Genomic DNA, 19,365 nt, shown 5'->3' on the forward strand with positions numbered 1-19,365 from the left:
CGCTCTCTAAGTGGCTTACAGAGTCAACATTTTGCCCTCAACCATCTGGCTCCTCATTTTACCAACCTCGGAAGGATGGAAGGCTGAGTCAACCTTGAGGCTCCTCAGGGGCCACCCTGGGCCACCCAAAATCTCTCAACTGCCTTCTTTACACCTGCCTGTATCTCGAATGGAGCCAGATCAACAGAGAGACAGAGACAGAGAGAAAATAAGCCACGATGCAAAGTCATGCAGAAACGGAGACAAGTTAATCACCCTTGTCCAACGATTGTGGAAAAAAAATGAACCTACCATGCATGCACATTGTTAGACCCAGGAGTCAACAGGCTGGGGCTTAGTATCTCGTGTGTCCACCAGAGTCACCGAAGGCCTGTTGCTCCTAGCAAGCGTTTTCCTATTTGTGTCATTCTGCAGCGAGGCGTTAAAAAGAAAAAAGGCAAAACACAACAGGGTTAAAACGATCAAACGGACCGGCAAAACACACCTGTCCGAGAAAGCATTAGTGCCGAGACAGGGAATCAGGGAGGAAAGAAAAGTAGAGGATTTGAGGGTGGTCCACGGCAAACCTCCGCCGTAATCGGGAAGGCAGAGCAAGACCAGAGAGCAAGCAGGCACAGGGTTGACACTCAAAACTATCGCTTTATGAGCCCAAGGGAGGGAGGGAGGGAGCCCTCGACTTACGACCACAACGGAGCCCCCCGTTTTCTGTTCTCGCTAAGTGAGACCTTTGCCCAAAGGGAGCGTCGGCCCAGTTCACGACCTTTTCTTGCCGCGGTTTGCTAAGTGCATCATGTCCGGAGTTATTAAGTTAGTCACACAGGCTGTTAGGCGAATCTGGCTTGTCGGAAGGCCGCAAAAAGGGAATGGCTTCACACACACACACACACACACACACACACACACACACACATAGACGAGTCAGTTGCCAAGCATCTGAATGTTGATTGTGTTGTGTCGAGGACTATCTGTACTCCAGGACAGATGCTGGACAATGAATGATGTTAAACTCATGGCTGCTGCCGTGTTTTTTTAAAGGCATTTTCTGCCCTCCCCAGGCTCCAGAGGCTTTATAGGAGCCTGGGGAGGGCGAAAAGAGCCTCCCTGCCCGCCCGGAGGCCCTCCAGAGGCTTCAGGAGCTTCCCTGAAGCCTCTGGAGTGCAAAAAAAACAGCCCTATGGGCAAACCGGAAGTTCGGGAACAGACTTCCGGTTTGCTCGTAGGGTTGGTTCAAGCCATCCGGAGGCTTCAGGGACCTTCAGGAGGCTTTCCTGAAGCCTCCGGAGGACTAAAAAGGGCCCTATGAGCAAACTACTGAAGGTCCCTGAAGCCTTCCGGAAGGCCTCCGGGGGGGGGGGGGGGGCAGGGAAGGCTGTTTTCGCCCTCCCCAGGCTCCTATAAAGTCTCTGGAGTCTGGAGAGGGCGAAAAAAGCATGCAAAACATGGGGGGGAGCGCCTCTCATGCGCGCATGCGCACTGGGGGGGTTGTCGTTGCATTATAGGTGTGGCACGCCCGCGCACGACCTCCACTGCACTCCCCCCCTTACGGCATGCGAGCCAAAAAAGGTTAACCATCGCTGTGCTAGAGGGAATAATATATGTATAAAGTATGTGGGGGTTTTTTTTTTTGATGTACCTTTTTTAATGTTTTGATCGTTGTTATGTTTTTTATTTTTAGTCTTCTTGGATTTTTTTTTTTTTTGAGTTTTGTCCCTTGTATTTTAACTTTGTTTCGAACAAAATAAGAACATGTCTTAAAAAAAGAGTTGTGCCTGTCTTACAAAGGGAAACACCTTCCTTGCTACCCTGAGATTGTCAGAAGTATCTTCCTCTCCAATGTCATTGCAACTCATAGTGACGGTTGCTTGGAAGCGGACACACCTCGGCCTTACTCCATCCTGCAAATGCAGGGCAGGACGGTCTCCAAAGGGAGCTTGTTGTGGCCGGTCAGATGCCGGCCACTCCAGCAGCCAAATCAGAGGAGGAGGAGGAGGTGTGGGAGTCAGGGTCAGCATCAAGGCAACCTGAGAGCTGCAAGGGGGAAGAGGGAACAGACTGGCAGAGAGAGAGAGAGAGACACAGAGAGAGAGAGAGGGAGGGAGGGAGGGAGGGAGGGAGAGAGACAGACAGACAGAGAGAGAGCGAGAGAGAGCGAGACAGAGACAGAGACAGAGAGAGAGAGAGAGAGAGAGAGACAGCAGTCAAATCAGCGGAGGAGGAGGTGTAGGAGTCAGGGGTCAGCATCAAGGCAACCTGAGAGCTGCAAGGGGGAAGAGGGAATGGACTGGCAGAGAGAGACAGAGACAGAGAGAGAGAGAGAGAGAGAGACAGACAGACAGACAGAGACAGAGAGACAGAGGCAGAGCCTGGATTGTCTGTCAGCCCTCAGATGGAGAGTCAATTGACATGTGGATACACAGAAGGCAGAGGAGAGGAGAGCAGTGGAAATCTATGGGCTGGTCCTTCAGCTGGAAGAGCCACTGCTGCTAGTGAAGCCCCACCCTAACTCTGGGGATAAAAGGCAGGGGGCGGAGATGAATAGAAGTGGCAGACAACTATTCATCTCCCTGCCGGACAGACTTGTTAGCCTGTGGTGAGAGAGAAACTTTTTGCTGGGGCTGCCGCCATGCCTAGTAAAGGAATTATTGATTTAACTACAGAGAGTTTGTCATGGTTGGGAAGCTGGGTCAGAACGGAGCTGCTTACTTTTAGGGGTTCTTTCTCCGATGCGTCTCCCATGTGGTCGTTGGTTTTGTATTTCCGCTCCTTGTCCCGGTGATCGATGGTGGAGTAGCCATCTGTGAAGAACAGAAGCTGGTTGGAAAGAGAGCAGTTGCCGGGCCAGAAAGGAGTGCACAAGAGACTCAGGTAGACATCTCCTTAGTTCACATGAGTATAAGGGGTGAAGGCGTAGTTAAGCATAGTCAGACTGTCAAGGTTCTGCTACTGTTACTACCATTGAAAAGACTTTGAGAGTGGATGACAGCTATTCTGCTAAGTAAACTTCTGGAGAATACGTCAAACTCCAGAATGAGTGACAGGCTTGATTACAGTACCAATGTCAACCCTGAAGCTTTCCTGACTGAGGTCACTTTGAGACTTCAGTGCTGACACACTGGAGCTGAAAGATAGGGAGGGGGAGTATAGAGAAAGTTGGGGTATTGTAGTCAAAACAAAATACTTTCTCTTGGGAACCAAGGTCATTCCTGCAAGTGCTCGGAAGGAGGTGACTGGAGTCACCTACCGTGTTCCCCCCAGAATAAGACAGGGTATTATTTTCTTTTGACTCCCAAAATAAGCACTTGGCCATATTTTTGGGGAGGTCTTATTATTTTTGAGATGTAGAAGGTGGCAAGTGTGGTTACCTCATGGCTGCTGCTGTGTTGCAATATTTTCAGGGAGGACTTATATTGGGGAGGGCTTATTTTTGGGGAAGGGCTTATTTTAGCGCATGTGCTCAAAAGCCAGATTGGGCTTATTATCCAGGGAGGTCTTATTTTTGAGGAAACAGGGTAGCAACTGGACTGTATTCTGATTGGACCGTGTGACTGGTTGTTTTGAGAAAGTGAAAAACTCCTGCTTTTAATTAGCGTGAAAACCGCAGAAATGTTCAGAGTCGGTTTTCACCAAGTCTGTGCCAATATGACATATCCAATAAACCCATTCTTTGAGGAATCTGCCTGCCTCAGAGTTTTGTTTGCTCTGAGTATGTTACTTGGAACCCTGATAGTGACTGGAGTAGGTTTTATCCACCATTACCTGGTCCAAGCTCATCCATTGGAATCATATCCCGGCTTCCGGTCTTCTCGTTATCTATAAATAAGAGGAAGAAATAGAACACAGTTTATGTGGGATTCAAGTCCAGGATATCATGCTTGAAGAAGTATGAATTCTCTAAGCCAATAGGAGAGCTTAAGCCAATGTCCAAGGCAGTGCTTTCCAAACTTGGCGACTTTAAGATAGGTGAACTTTAACTCCCAGAATTCCTCAGGCAGCATGATTTAAGAGGGCTGGACTTCAACTCCCAGAATTCCCCAGATAACATGCGTTAAGATGGGTGGCCTTCAACACCCAGAATTGCTAAGCCAATATGCTACGATAAATCGGTTTGCCCAGTGGAAGTTAACAAACAATCAATCAGACTTGAAACTTTTATTAGTAGATAGATTCCACCATAACATTTGCAGAATGTGACATTGTTTAGATGTTTCCACTGCTGTGAGTTTAATTTTACCTTTCAGGTTATGAGATTCCTCCCCCCCCTGTTTTTATGATTTAGGGCAGAGGTCCCCAACGACTGGTCCACAGTTCTGTCCCAAGGACCGGCCCATAGATTTCCACTGCTCTCCTCTCCCTTCTGCACATCCATGTGTCAGGCACTGGAGCCAGCTGTTCCTCCTCTTCCTCATCAGCCACCTCCCATCCTGGGAGCTGTTGACTCTCGATCTGAGGGCTGATGGACACACCAGGCTCCATCCCCTCTTTCTCCCTCCCTCTCTCCCTCCCCCTCTCTCTCTGACAGCTTCATTTCCTCTCCCCACTCGGAGTTCTCAGGATGCCCTGATGCTGACCCTGACTCAAACACCTTCTCCTCCTTCTCTGATTTGGCTGCTGAAGGGGCTGGCAGCTGGCAGGCCGCAACACCAGGCTATGGCCTATTTGCAACTGGGCAGTGCGCGTGGTGGGCTGGCATGCACGCGTGCCGCTTGACTCGCATGAGCAGTGGGTTCGTGCGTGCACAGCTCGACTCGCACAAACGGTGGGCAGCATGCACGCATGTGCTGACCCGTTGCTCACGTGGCCCAGTTCCCTCTCCCCCACCCCAGCCAGGCCGCCAAGCCGCAACGTCTGGGGGGGGTCACTGATTTAGGGAACAGCCTAGAACGCATTGCCCCTAAGGTGAAATCGGAATGCAATGAAATAAGTAGAATCTCATCCCACTTGGAGCCAGTCATAAATAAGCCCTCGGAAAGGAGCTCAGACAAACCTTGGCTTTTATCCACCAGCGGCAAAGTGCTATCATCATATCCAGATTTACAAGAGGTACTTTTGGATCCCTTCATTGTTGCGGAGGCAGTCTAGGACGTTAAAAAAAAAGGTGATTATCAGTGGTTTGCGTGCGACAGAGCAGAAAGCAAAAATCCATGCTGAAAAATGATGGTAAAATACGTCATTTCCCCAACAAATCCTTCTCCCCTCTCTGACTACCTATATACCTGGATTCCCTATGACAAGATAATATTTTCCATACACCTGAGAATACAGAATATAAATGCAGATCTACTTTTATCTAGTCCAGTGATCTTGATGGATTGAATCTCCTTCACACGGGGAGTTCATTTTTGTAAAATTATTTTGCAGTATATTCTTTATTTATTGTTTGCAGTATAGTCTTGTAAGCTAAAATTCCTATCTATTCTTTTTTATGTATTTGTTTTTTATTGTATCCTGCCTTTATTGTTTTTACAAATAACTCAAGGGGGTGAATATATCCAACACACCTTCCTCCTTCTATTTTCCCCATAACCATCATCCTGTGAGGTGGTTTGGGTTGAGACAGAGTGATTGTCCCAAAGTCTCCCAGCCAGCTTTCATGCTTAACTAAGGTAGAATTAGAACTCACTATCACCTGGTGATCGGCCCAAAGTCAACCAAATGGGTTTCCTGGCTAGGATAGAACTAGAACTCACTGTCACCTGATGATTGCCCCAAAGTCAACCACCTAGGTTTCATGGCTAAGATAGATCTAGAACTCACCATCACCTGGTGATTGGCCCAAAGTCAACCAAATGGGTTTCATGGCTAAGGTGGAACTAGAACTCACCATCACCTGGTGATTGGCCCAAAGTCAACCAGCTGGGTTTCATGGCTAAAGTGGAACTAGAACTTACTATCATGTGGTAATTGGCCCAAAGTCACCCAGTTGGGTTTCATGGTTAAAGTGAAACTAGAACTCACTATCACCTGGTGATCATCCCAAAGTCACCCAGCTGGGTTTAATGGCTAAGAATAGAACTAGAACTCACTATCACCTGGTGATTGGCCTAAAGTCATCCAGCTAGGTTTCATGGCTAAGCTGGAATTAGACATCATCATCTCCTGGAGATTGCCCCAAAGTCAACCAGATGGGTTTCATGGCTAAGATGGAACTAGAACTCACTGTCACCTGGTGATTGGCCCAAAGTCAACCAGTCAGCTTTCATGCCTAAGGTGGGACTTGAACTCACGGTCTCCTGCTTTCTAGCTTGGTGCCTTAACCACTAGGCCAAGCTGGTTCTCAGTTCTTACTAGCAGTTCTCCGCTAGAAACTGCATGGGCTTTCTTACCTGGAAATGAGATTTATTCCAGCCTTCCTTCTGCAAAGCATTCCTTAACTCTTTGTAGCTCCAGGTCATTTGAAGCACGTGAGAAGCTGCTTTCGTCTCTCTGGAGGACTGGCTGATTTTGAAGAGGTGGGAGAGGGGAAAACCACAGAGACAGAAAGAAAGCCAACAAACGTCAAATGCAGAAGAACTGGTCAGCCAGCCTCTTAACGTAGCTGCAAAATTATTGCAAAGAAGCTGCTCTTGGATATTGCAGGACATAAAAAGGTAAAGGTTCCCCTCGCACATATGTGCTAGTTGTTCCCGACTCTAGGGGGCAGTGCTCATATCCATTTCAAAGCCGAAGAGCCAGCGCTGTCCAAAGTCGTTAAAAGACGCTTGCTCCTGCAGAGGAAAGCCATGGCAAAGCTAGACAGCATCCTAAAAAGAAGAGACAGCGCCAAAGAATGGAGGCCTTTGGACTCTGGTGCTGGAGAAAACTCCTGCGAGTCCCTTGGACTGCAAGGCGATCCAACCAGTCAGTCCTAGAGGAGATCAACCCTGACTGCTCTTTAGAAGGCCAGATCCTGAAGAGGAAACTCAAAGACTTTGGCCACCTAATGAGAAGGAAGGACTCCCTGGAGAAGAGCCTCATGCTGGGAATGATGTTGCTCTATCAGTCATGCTATCATCTATCTATCTATCTATCTATCTATCTATCTATCTATCTATCTATCTATCTATCTATCTATCTATCTATCTATCTATCTAATCTCCCTACATACCTACCTATCATCCACCCATTCACCATCTATCTAACTTTTAGCATTTTTAAAATGTATCTCTTTTCCTTTTTACATATGTTTATCTTTGTTTTTGTAAACTCTAATAAAATTTATTACTTAACAAAAAAAGGAAAGAGAAAGTACTTCCCTTCCCTCTCCAACAAGATCCTGGCTGAGTAAGATAAGAGTCAGAAGGTCAATGATGATTGGGAAAAAAATCCTTTTATTTTGTGAATGTCATTATCTATCTATCATCTATCTATCTATCTATCTATCTATCTATCTATCTATCTATCTATCTATCTATCTATCTATCTATCTATCTACCTACCTACCTACCTACCTACCTACCTACCTACCTACCTACTTATCCCTAACTATCTACTTACTTATGTATCTACCTATTTATCTGTATCTATCATCTATCTATCTCCCTTGGACTGCAAGGTATCCAGTTCTAGAGGAGATCAACCCTGACTGCTCTTTAGAAGGCCAGATCCTGAAGAAGAAACTCAAAGACTTTAGCCACCTAATGAGAAGGAAGGATTCCCTGGAGAAGAGCCTCGTGGTGGGAATGATGGAGGGCAAAAGAAGAAGGGGACAGCAGAGAAGGAGGTGGCTGGATGAAGTCACCGAAGCAGTCGGCATGAGCTTAAATGGACTCCAGAGGATTGTAAAGGACAGGAAGACCTGGAGGAACGTTGTCCATGAGGCCACGATGAGTCGGACACGACTTCACAACTAACAACAACAAAACACAAACACACACACACTCTTTTCTCTAACGATTTCCTTGAGTCATTAATTTTGGATGCTATTTGGAACCTGGCACTTTATTTTATTAACAATCCCCTCCCTGCTTTTTCGGCATCTCTGAATATTCACAAAGGACAAGCATCTTCTCTTTTGCCAATAAATGTCTGGATTTGCTTAAATGATGAGACTTGATGCTTGCATGCTCAATGCTGAAACAGCCAGCCGGGGGATTTTGTCCCGGGATTGACTGATGGGTTTTGTCAGATTGATTTTACCTCGGTGTCCACTCCAGCTTATGGCAGATTTAAAGATGCGTGGTGATGGCATCTGTTTTTAAATGCTCATCTCAAAGATGAGGGGGCCCTCTGTTCTGAGATGCAAAAGACGGGTGAGATTTGGGAGTTTCTTGCTTCAGGACCATCCATCTTACAAACTCGGGACGTTGCAAATCAATGGCTTCAAAAGCTGACGAAGTTAACAGAGATGGCTAAATGGGCTGCTTTAATTTAAGAGAAGAATGCAACCAACTTCGTTTCTACTTGGAAACCACTGCTGGGCTTTGTTCTTGAGGTAGGAAAAAAATTGAGAGTTTGCTTTTGTTTTTTGCTGGTCAGGCAGGTTTGCTGTTATAGGAATGGCTAGTATATATTATTGTGCAAAAATAAAAAGTCGAGGCTGTATGGAGATTCATAAAACGTTATTGTATTACGCTATGTTATAGAATATAGAACCTTATTCTAGATAGATGATAGATTAGATAGATAGATAGATAGATAGATAGATAGATAGATAGATAGATAGATAGATAGATGGACGATCGGTAGATTGAAAGATAGTTGATAGGTAGATGATAGAAAAATAGAAGAGATAAATAGATTGAAAGATAGTTGATAGATAGATGGATGATAGATAGATAGATAGATAGATAGATAGATAGATGATAGATAAGATCAAAAGTTAGATGATAGCTAGAAAGAAAGATAAATAGATAATGATAGATAGATGATAGATAGGTGGATGGATGGATGGATGGATGGATAGATGGATGGATAGATCCTATCACACTATTACACTAAAAAGAGTTGGAAGTCAATGCTCTTTTTCCCGTCTCCCTCTTTCCCTACACTTTTTCCTCTTCCCCTTTTCTTCCCTTACTTTCCCATTATTTCCATTTTCTTTGCATTTTATACTTTCATAAACTAATAAAATGTGGCAGGCATGACTAAACGCCGAAGGCGCATGGGGCACTGTTCTCTTCCCACCAAAGGTGGTTCCTATTTTTCCATTTGCATTTTTTACATGCTTTCGAACTGCTAGGTTGGCAGAAGCTGGGACAAGGAATGGGGGTTCACTAACGTTACACAGCGCTAGAGATTCAAACTGCTGAACTGCCAATCTTTCCGATCAACAAGCTTAGCGTGTTAGCCACTGAGCCACCACGTCCCCTAGTTCTAGAGTAGATGATGTAATTAAAAGTCATCTTCTTACACCTTGATATTTTTGTACATTACTGGAAATGTATGTATGTATGTATGTATGTATGTATGTATGTATGTATGTATGTATGTATTGTGTCACAACCCCTGGTGTGCCCAAATATGGGAGGGAGCATACTGCTTCCCTTTTCTGTCTATCGGCTCACTCTGGGAGCCATCCAGGCAGAAAGCCATTTTTTTTAATGTTATATATATATTGCAGATGCCAACCTGGATTTGCTGATAGCAACCAGCTTCTGAATGCCTTGTGTCTGGATCAGGGACCTGGCATTTTCAGAACTGTCGGTAATGATTTCGTGGATAGTGTTCAGGACCGCAACTATTGTGTCCTCTTCAAGGTTTTTGGACGATCGCTGTTGTCGGCTTGGCAGATTTCTTACCAGTTCTCCCATGGCGTAGCTACCTGAAAACAGAAGGCGCCTCTGGTTATTGCAAACTAATTTTATCCCTGAAAAATAAGGCAGCTGTAGTTAAAGGTAGAACCTATATGGGTAGTCCTCGACTAATGACCATTGTTGAGCACCTGTATGAAGTTACAACAGTGCTGAAACAAGGGGCTTACAATTGAATGTTGCACATATGCCCTCATGCCGGTAGCCGTGTCCCCGGAATTAAACAGCAAAATGTGGGTGTTGGCAACTGGCATGTAATTTGCTGAATCCTGAAGTCATGTGACCTTCCCAAATGGATTCCTACCATGCAAAGTCAACAGGGGAAGCTGGGTTCGCTTAACGCCTATGTGATTTGCTTAATGACCATGGCAAAAAAGGCCATCAAATCAGATTATTTCATAATTGCAAAGTCAACGGTGGAAGCTGGATTCGCTTAACGCCTACGTGATTTGCTTAATGACTATGGTAAAAAAGGCCATCAATTTGGATTATTTCATGATTGCATCACTTAGCAACACAGGTTTTGGTTCCAACTGTCAGAAGTGGAGGACTACCTGCAGCCCTCGACTTGCGAGACCACAATGGAGCCCAAAATACCTGTTGTTAAGCAAGACATTGGTTCAGTGAGCCTTGCCCCCATTTTGCAATCTTTCTTACCCCACTTGGTAAGTGAATCATGGCAGTTGGTAAGTTAGTCACCCGGTTGTTAAGTGAATCAGACTTTCCTCTTGACTTTGCTTGTCAGACGGTCACAAAAGGGGATCGCGTGACCCTGGGACACAGCAACGGTCATAAGTATGAACCAGTTGCCAAGGGTCTGAATTTTGATCCAATGATCACAAGAGGGGACTTCCAAAGTCATAACTATGAAAAACGGTCTTAAGTCACTTTTTTTCAGTGCTGTTGTAACTTTGGACGGTCGTTAAACGAACCGTCGTAGGTCGAGGACTATCTGTCCTTGCAACCTGGAAAGGCCTCCGGAAAATGTCCGTGATGCTTAGAACCCGTTTGTTATGACCCAGAACTTTAAAACCGATTCCAGGAATCCCGCCAATCCAGCTTCACGTTTCTGAGATCTACCCGGGAGTTTGTGTTTGGCATGTCGTTCATATTATATTGTAACATTATATTGTAATGTTAACCTTTGTTGTTCGGTTTGGGGGATTTTAATTCTCTTCTAAATTTCACTGCAGTTAGCCCAATTAAACTACACGAGTCCTTGTGGAATACTAGCCATTATAAAGCATTTATTTCAGAGGCAACAGCGGCGGGCTGCTTCAACGTTTGATTTAAAAGGAAGACGGGCCGCTCCAGTGCGGATGTTAAGAGAGGCATTCCGATGGCAAACACAACGTGGGCAAGGCCAGGACACAGCTAGGACCAGATTCAAAAGTTTTAGGGTTCAAATGGGTGCCTTAAAAGTTAAACCCACCTTTTCATTCCCACTCATTCTAGGGCAGGGCTCCCCAACCTTTCGGATCTCGGGGACCACTAAATTCATCATTTTAAACCCCGCAGACCACTAATATGACCAGCTGGGTGGGTGTGGCTAGGCGGTCACGTGACTGGGTGGGTGTGGTGACCAACTCAGTGTCACCCACGTCAAAGGGCGCCTCGCTGGTCTCTACTCACCCCTCCCTTCCCAGCCACTCCTCGCCTGCCCGCCCGGGCTCCTTAGCCCCCCCCCCCCCACAGAAAGCAGTGGCTGGAGCTAATCGGCCACCATGAGAAAAGAGTTGGCAAAACAGCTCAGTCCAAATTGGATCTGACTGAGAAGGAGGCTCACCAGAAGCACCTCACTGAGGACTACCAGCATAGGCTTTCCAAACAGAGGGAAGACCTGTGGGAGTGCAAGGCCAGGTGCCGGCGCCTGGAGGCTCAGCGGGCTGAGATGGTCGGCCAGTTCCAGGCCATGGTGCAGTCCCAGTGGAACGAGGCCCTCTGGCTCTTCCCCACCAGCGGTGCTTCCCTCCAGCCTTCGCCCAAAGCCCCCCACCAGGAGGCCGAAGCAGACCCCAAGTCGGAATTTCTGCCCCCCCTCTGACCTAAGACCCCGAAGGGGGAGATTCTTTCCAGCAACACAAGCGTTCATTGCACGTATCCATCCCAGGGCCCGTAGTTTGAGGACCCCCGATTTAGTGCAATATAAAAAATGCAAATAATTTTTCCGCGGTCCACCCAAATTTTCTCACCAGTTGGTGACCACTGTTCTACAGGGAATCTAGCAACCAAGAAAGGGCAGTGATGGGAGTTGCCAGTCCCAATTGTGTTCGCTAAGTGAGGACTAGCTGTACAGGTGGTCCTTCACTTACGACAGTTCGTTTAGTGACTGTTCAAAGTTACAAAAAAAGGGACATGACCGCTTTTTACACTCGCAACCATTGTGGTGTCCCTAAAGTCACATGATCAAAATTCGGACACTTGGCAACTCCTTCATTTTCATGATGGGTCCTGAGGTCATTTGATCCCCTTTTTCTGAGTTTCTGAGAAACGAACTCGATGGGGAAGCCAGATTCGCTTAACAACCACGTCTTTCACTTAACAACTGCAGTGATTGACTTTGCAGCCGGGGCAAGAAAGGTTGTAAAATGGATCTTCATCATCTAAGCATGAGCAATAAATCAGTTGAATTGGAACGCAGCCTTCTGTAGTGGCCGGCCAGCGGCCAGCAGAGCTGGGAGCAGATTCAGACAGTGAGGAGGTTGGGGAGGAAGAGGGGCCAGTCCTGGAGTCTGGGGAAGGCTCTGATGAGGGCTCTGTGTCGGAGGCAGAGAGCGGGCCAGGGCTATATGCCAGTTATCAGCTGCCTTCGGAGTCAGAGATCATTGGGGCAAAAGAACAGCTGGAGCCTCTTCCCAGTGTGCACATGTGCAGAGCTGCCAGACGAAGGGAACATCTAAAGAACAAAGTTTGACTTGGGAGTAAGGCCACAGGTGGACAATGAATGGCCCCTCCCAGAGGAAATAAAAGAGGAGCAAAGGGGGAGTGGAGTTTGCAGGAGTTCATTAGTTTATTCCTGTATTCTTGCCAAGTATTGCGGCATCTGATAGATATCTGGCCACTTTCCAAGCCTGATAAAGGTCTGTAATTCTGAACTATCTTGAAAGATTTTGCGAGAGGAAATACTTTGCTGGAGAGGAATTCACTGCAAATTAAATAAAAGGGGTTAATCGGGATGAGGACTTGGCTTCGTGCTGTTGGGGAAGCCTAGGTTAGAACACCTTCCGTCTTTCGCAGACGGCAGTTGCCTTCCAGAACTCACCTATGAGATCCTTGTTACGGCGATCCATGGAGAGATTTCTCAGGGCTATGGATACCGCCCTCACCACCTTATCCGAATCCGACTGGAGGAGCTCCACCAGGACGGGAAGTCCTCGTTCCTTTCGTACCGTTGCCCGGATGTATGTAGACCACTATTACAAGAAGGAAGGGAGAAGATAAAAAACAGCCACTTGGAAGGGTTATGTCGTGGTCCGTTGGCTGCCGCTCCCCCCCCATCAGCCGAATCAGAGGAGGAGGAGGAGGCGTGGGAGTCAGGGGTCAGCATCAGGGCAACCTGAGAGCTCCGAGGGGGAAGAGGGAATCGGGCTGTCAGAGGAGGAACAGCTGGCTCCAGTCCATGACGTGTGAATACACAGAAGGTAGAGGAGAGGAGAGCAGTGGAAATCTATGGGCCGGTCCTTGGGACAGAAGAGCCACCGCTGCTAGTGAAGTCCCACCCTAGCTGTGGGGATAAAAGGCAGGGGGCAGAGATGAACAGATGTGGGCAGACAACTATCCATCTCCCTGCTGGACAGACTTGTTAGCCTGCGCTGAGAGAGAAACTTTTTGCCAGGGCTGCCGGCGTTCCTAATAAAGGAATCTTTTGAGTTCACTTCAGAGGGTTTGTGTGTTTGGGGAGCTGGATCAGAACAGGTTACCAGACTCCTTGCAGAAACTTAAGTAGCTGGGTTAATCTGTATTCTGGAAGAAACAAAAGCCACGATAGCAGTGTGGAACTTCTAAAGACCAGACCTTGGGAAAATGTATCTCCTGGGACAGACTATGGCTTAATGCCTTACTTCTACATGCAAAGTTGTGGTTCTCCTAGCAAAATTGATCAATGGTTGGGAGAGTGATTCACTTCTGTCTGAAATGAGTCATTTTCCGAGGGTGCCAGGGAATGCTAATGGACTTCTTCTCCTAGGCCTTGTTGTCTAGATGTCTTGGCGTGTAGAGAGTAAGGAAGACGCTCCTGACAGAGATAATTATCCAGATCCATTACCCAAGTGACAAGCAGAGAATGTGGTTTATGACCAGAACACAAAGAGGTTATGCGCAAGCCATTGGGGCCGAGACTTCCCTAATTCACATGAGTACTAGGAGGGAAAGGGGAGTGAAACACATTCAGACTTACAAAACTCTTGTTAATTATCACCAATATCAATACAAGGAATTTTAGCCTTAATTTGTTGGGCTGGTGGTCATCGATTTTGCAACGTCTCAAACTTGGAAACTTTAAACCATGGGGACTTCGACTCCCAGAATTCCTCAGTCACAGCAGGCTGGGGGAATTCTGGGGGGTTCCACCACAAAACCGCGCTTGACTAAACCGTGTCCGACTAAACCGCGTAGCTGATGTCATCAACAGGGCGACAACAGCGCGGAGACAGAAGCACGCTGTAAACCCTAAACCTAAAATTAACCCCTAAACCTAACCCCCCTAAACCTAATCCTAAACCTAACCCTTAACCTAACCCTAACCCTAACCCTAACCCTTAACCTAATCCTAACCCTTAACCTAACCCTAAACCTAACCCTTAACCTAACCCTAAACCTAACCCTAAACCTAACCCTAACCCTAACCCTTAACCTAACCCTAAAGCTAACCCTAAAGCTAACCCTTACCTTAAGTTGAATTGGCTTGCTTTCAAAGCGCTATTTAAAGCGCCCTTCTTTCTCCGCGCTGGCTGTTGTTGCCCTGTTGATGACGTCAGCGACGCGGTTTAATCGGGCGCGGTTTAGTCGAGCGCGGTTTTGACGGGTCACGATTCTGGGGATCGAAGTTCCCCATGTTTGAAAGTTCCCAAGTTTTGAGAAATATTTGCATTCATGAAAACGGAGAGACTGTTTACTATGAAAAATAGCCAAGACACACACAGGGGTTTCACTCACTGTCCAGTTTCCGGCACTGAGATTCTGCAGCGCGCCGGCTGCTGCCTCCAAAGTATTGAAATTCTGGCTTTCGGTGAGGATGGAAAGGTAAAGCCGCACAACCTCCGGCTGGTAAAGCAATTCAAAGCCTAAAAATGATATTAAAAAAAACAGGATATAACGTTTAAGTTGCAACTCCACCTTCAGCGAGAGCAATGGCGTTAGTTTATTTGTGTGAAACCACCATTTACTATACTACCCCAAAGTTTGCTTCTCTTCCAAGAAGCTTCTTCAGTTCTGACTGGATGGTGGAGGATGGAAGGGTTTATATTTTTTGTAGTTATCTGGTTATTGGTATTCTTCCTGAGAATTATTGAGACCACTTGGAGGTTGATCTGTGCCCTCAGGCTCACCTGAAGTGTGCAAATGAGTGTGGATCCTTTTTGGAGCTGTCTAAAAAACTGTGTTGTAAATTGACTGAACATCCCTCTCTCAACAGAGGGGGAGGAGAATACGACATCCCTTCTCTTCTGTTTAGAACACAGTCCTTTCAGCAGTTCCAAAAATGTTCCACATCCATTTGCATTATTCTGAGGGCACAGATAAATCTCCAAGTGGTTTCAACGTCTCTCAGAAAGAATGCCAATGACCAGATGATTGCAAGGAATATAAATCCTTCCATCCTCCACCTGTTCTGACCTCGGCTTCCCCAAAAAGCACGAGGCGGAGTCCTGGTCCCGACAACGCCCCTTTTATTAAACAAATGTGAATTCCTCTCATTCCCATTCAGCCAAGGCCTGGCAAACAGTCTTTCAAAGGAATATTTATGACCACAGACCTTATCTAGCTTGGAAAGCTGCCATGTCAATATTTTCCAAATGAGGGGCTGTGCAAGGAAAGGCTGGGCACAGAGTCTCTGAGATTCATGGACAGATCTTCACACTCCTGAAATGAATGACCGGACGAATTGTTTCCTGCAAAAGCCCCCTCCCCTTTTGCTCCTCTTTTATGTCCTATGAAAGGGGCCAATCACCTTCCACCTGTGGCTTTACCCCCAAGTCGACCCTGATTTCTGAGTTGTTCTTTTCTTCTGGCAGCTCTGCGCATGCGCACACTGGGAACAGGCTCTACCTATTCCTCTGCCTCATTGTTGTCTAGCTCTATAGGCACCTGATCACTCCAGATGGCCTCGGCCCCCTCTTTGCCCTCCTCAGAGCCTTCCCCAGCCTCCAGGACTGGCCCATGTTCCTCCCCAACCCTCCTCACTGTCCGACTCTGCTGCCAGCTCCGCAGGCCACTGGCGGGCCACAAGATCACCATTCAGTCAGAACTGAAGAAGCTTGGATGAGAAGTGAAACATTTTCAAGGAAGATGAAACATCTTCTCAGACCAAGAAGGCCAGGGTAAATCACAAGAAAACACTTCAAGAAATTGCAGCTTCCTGCAATAACACCGGAGGAACTGCAAAAAATTTATTGATATCACTGTACCAGGAGACATCAGAGTCAAAGAACAATTACTGTAAAAAAAACCATGAAATATCGTGACCTGGACATCAAAACTACGTGATTACAGACGAAACATGTGACAGTGATACCCATTGTCAGCGGGGTACTTGGTGCTATGTCCACAAATTTTACAAAATACATCAAGAAATTGCATTTTCCTGCAATAACACCAGCGGAGCATCATACATTTTAAGAAGGTACTTGGTTGATACCTAGGATGTTGGCAGCAACCCCTATCAACCATCCATGCCGGTCAATAATATTTGCGATACATTTTTAAATGTTCAGATGACTGAGTTTTATGTTTAATACATAAGAGATTTACTACTACTATTAATGATAATGATAATAATAATATTTTAAGAAAGTTACCTAGGATGCTGGCAGCAACCCTTATCAACCATCCATGCCAGTCAATGATATTTGTGATACATTTTAAAATGTTCAGTTGACTAAGTTTCATGTTTAATAAATAAAAGAGATAGACTACTAATACTAATAATGATTTATAATGCATTTGCTTCTGAAATCCTTCCTTGCGTGGCCACTAGATGGCCATCAAGGAACCTGGAAAACATGGAGCCTTCCCTGCAAGGTCAGAGGAGAAAGAAGGAACTTGGGAAACGTGAGCCAAAATGCAAAATGAAGGACCGATGGCAACCAACATTAAAACACCCCCCTCCCCCAAAAATATTCCGACACGGAGACACAGACAGGGAAATGCCATGGGTTGGAAAAATGCCCCTTCCGAATGAAGCCCTCGTGTAGATTCTCAGCCTGGCAAGCTGAATTCGTAAACCTCAGTTCGTCATGGATTCCAGTCAGAATATAAGGTCCTTGGCAAAGATGTTAAATGACAAAATCCCTCCTGCAGAGAGAACATTGTCCTTGGAAAGCCAATCAAATGGTGTAGATCTTCCTTCCTTCCTTCCTTCCCTCACTATCATTTTCCCTTCCTTTCCTATTTCTTTCTTCCTTCCTTCCTTATCATTTTTCTTCCCTTCCTATTTCTTCCTTCCTTCCTTCCTTCCTTCCTTCCTTCCTTCCTTCCTGCCTGCCTTCCTTCCTTCCTTCCTGCCTTCCTTCCTTCCTTCCGTCACTATCATTTTTCTTCCCTTCCCTTCCTATTCCTTCCTTCCTTCTTTCCTGCCTGCCTTCCTGCCTTCCCTCACTATCATTTTCCTTCCCTTCCTATTTCTTCCTTCCTTCCCTATTTCTTCCTTCCTTCCCTCCCTCTCATTTCTTTCTTTCCTCCCTTCCCATTCCTTCCCCTTACTTCCTTCCCTCTTCATTTCTTTCTCTTTCTCTCCCTCCCTTCTTATTCCTTCTTTCCCTCCCTCCCTTTCATTTCCCCCTTCCCTTTGCTCCCTTTCATTTCTTTCCTTCCTTCTCCTTCTCTTCCTCCTCTTTTTTTCTCTCTCCCTGCTTCCCCCTCTCTTTCCTCTTTCTTCCTCTCCCTCTCTCCCCCTTCTTCCCTCCCTCAAAAATGCCAAGCATTCTTTTCTTTCCCTCTTTCTTCAAAAGCCAACCATTGTCCTCCTCCCTCCCTCCCTCCCTCCCTCCCTCCCTCCCTCCCAAGGAAGCTATCCGGATAGTCTGCCTGACTACAACTGTGAGGGATTTTAAGGGACATGTGATGGCTTTTTGGGGAGCGTACAAAAGAGCCGAAAGGAACCGTCCCCCTTATTTTTGATGTTCGGGAACGAAGGCCACTCTTTGGAAAGATGAAAAGGAGCAGGAAGCAGCTGCTGGCCGCCTCAATGTTCTTTTTTTTTCATGGAAGGCAATGATCAGATAAAATATAAAAACAGAATCAGGGTTTTTTCCCCTCCTCTCCTCCTTCCCCACATGCAGGGTATGGAACGCAGACCCTTTTGTTTGAATTTTCCAGCAACCCTCCGCGCGGTCGAATAGCAGCAAATTGGCAGGAATGGAGACGCTTCTGTGGCCTAATCACCGTCTCCTGACACATTTCTGACGGAGAAAATACAATCACGAGCGCACAATTGGCTCAGGGCTCAGGCAGATTCCCAATTATACGATGCACGGAGGTAGCGGGGAGCCGGCTGTGTTCCCAGGGTTTTTGCACAGGCCCTTCAAGTTTGCTTTGCAGCACATGCTTTTTGCCAACCCTTCCGCTTTTTAGCCACATCGCTGACTGCGCCAATCAAAGACGTTGAAGGGCAGTTGCAATTAATTGGGAGGAAAAGCTCCGACCAGAGGAGTGGGTGAGGTGGCCTAGAGGGGGAGCTCTCGCCTCACAATCATGAGGCTGTGAGTTCCATCCTAGGTAGAGGCAGATATTTCTCTCTCTGGGCACAATGAGAATAGATCTGCCGAACAAAACTCCGCAATGGCAACAGGATGGGCATCCGGCCAGTAAACACTCTGCTAGCTCCATTCAGTTGCCCAGATGCAACCCCACAAGGGATTATAGGGGTCATTAAAAGAGGATGATGACAGGTCCTGGGGTATGAGTGGTGAGGTGGCCTAGAGGGGGAGCTCTTGCCTCACAATCAGGAGGCTGTGAGTTCCATCCTAGGTAGAGGCAGATATTTTGCTCTCGGGGCACGATGAGAATACTATCTGCTAAATATAACTCCACATTGGTGACACGAAGGGCATCCGGCCAGTAAATTCCATTCAGTTGCCCAGAGATGAGAAGCCCTGACAAGATGAGTGATGCGGTAGCTTAGATGGGGAGCTCTCATCTCACAATCAGGAAGCTGTGAGTTCGATCCTAGATAGAAGCAGATATTTCGTTCTCTCTGGGCATGATGAGAATATTACCTGTGAATTCAATCCTAGGTAGAGGCTAATATTTCTCTCTCTCTGGGCATGATGAGAATGTCAGGCCTGTAATTCTATCCCTTTTAGGATCTTTGGCCTGCCACACTCTCTCTTATTTCATTATTCTGTTTCATTAGTGTAGTAATTGGGAGGGGGAATAAAAAGGAGTAGAATTGTGGAATGTGTTGTTGTCATTCTTTTCTAGA

The 19,365-nt window shown here is 46.5% G+C and overlaps 1 protein-coding gene across 1 annotated transcript in view; it reads right to left on the reverse strand.

The window, feature by feature from the left end:
• Positions 1-304: 304 nt before the first annotated feature.
• The window catches only part of ARVCF (ARVCF delta catenin family member), a 294,054-nt gene continuing 274,993 nt past the window's right edge, over positions 305-19,365 (reverse strand). Inside the window, 8 exon segments of the mRNA XM_032228821.1 lie at positions 305-408; positions 2,704-2,795; positions 3,757-3,810; positions 4,985-5,075; positions 6,324-6,435; positions 9,547-9,739; positions 12,991-13,141; positions 14,883-15,010. Of these exon segments, the coding sequence (XP_032084712.1) occupies positions 307-408; positions 2,704-2,795; positions 3,757-3,810; positions 4,985-5,075; positions 6,324-6,435; positions 9,547-9,739; positions 12,991-13,141; positions 14,883-15,010 (923 nt within the window). The 3' untranslated portion in view covers positions 305-306.

This window comes from Thamnophis elegans, chromosome 13, assembly GCF_009769535.1.
Source record: "Thamnophis elegans isolate rThaEle1 chromosome 13, rThaEle1.pri, whole genome shotgun sequence".
Taxonomy (NCBI): Eukaryota; Metazoa; Chordata; class Lepidosauria; order Squamata; family Colubridae; genus Thamnophis; species Thamnophis elegans.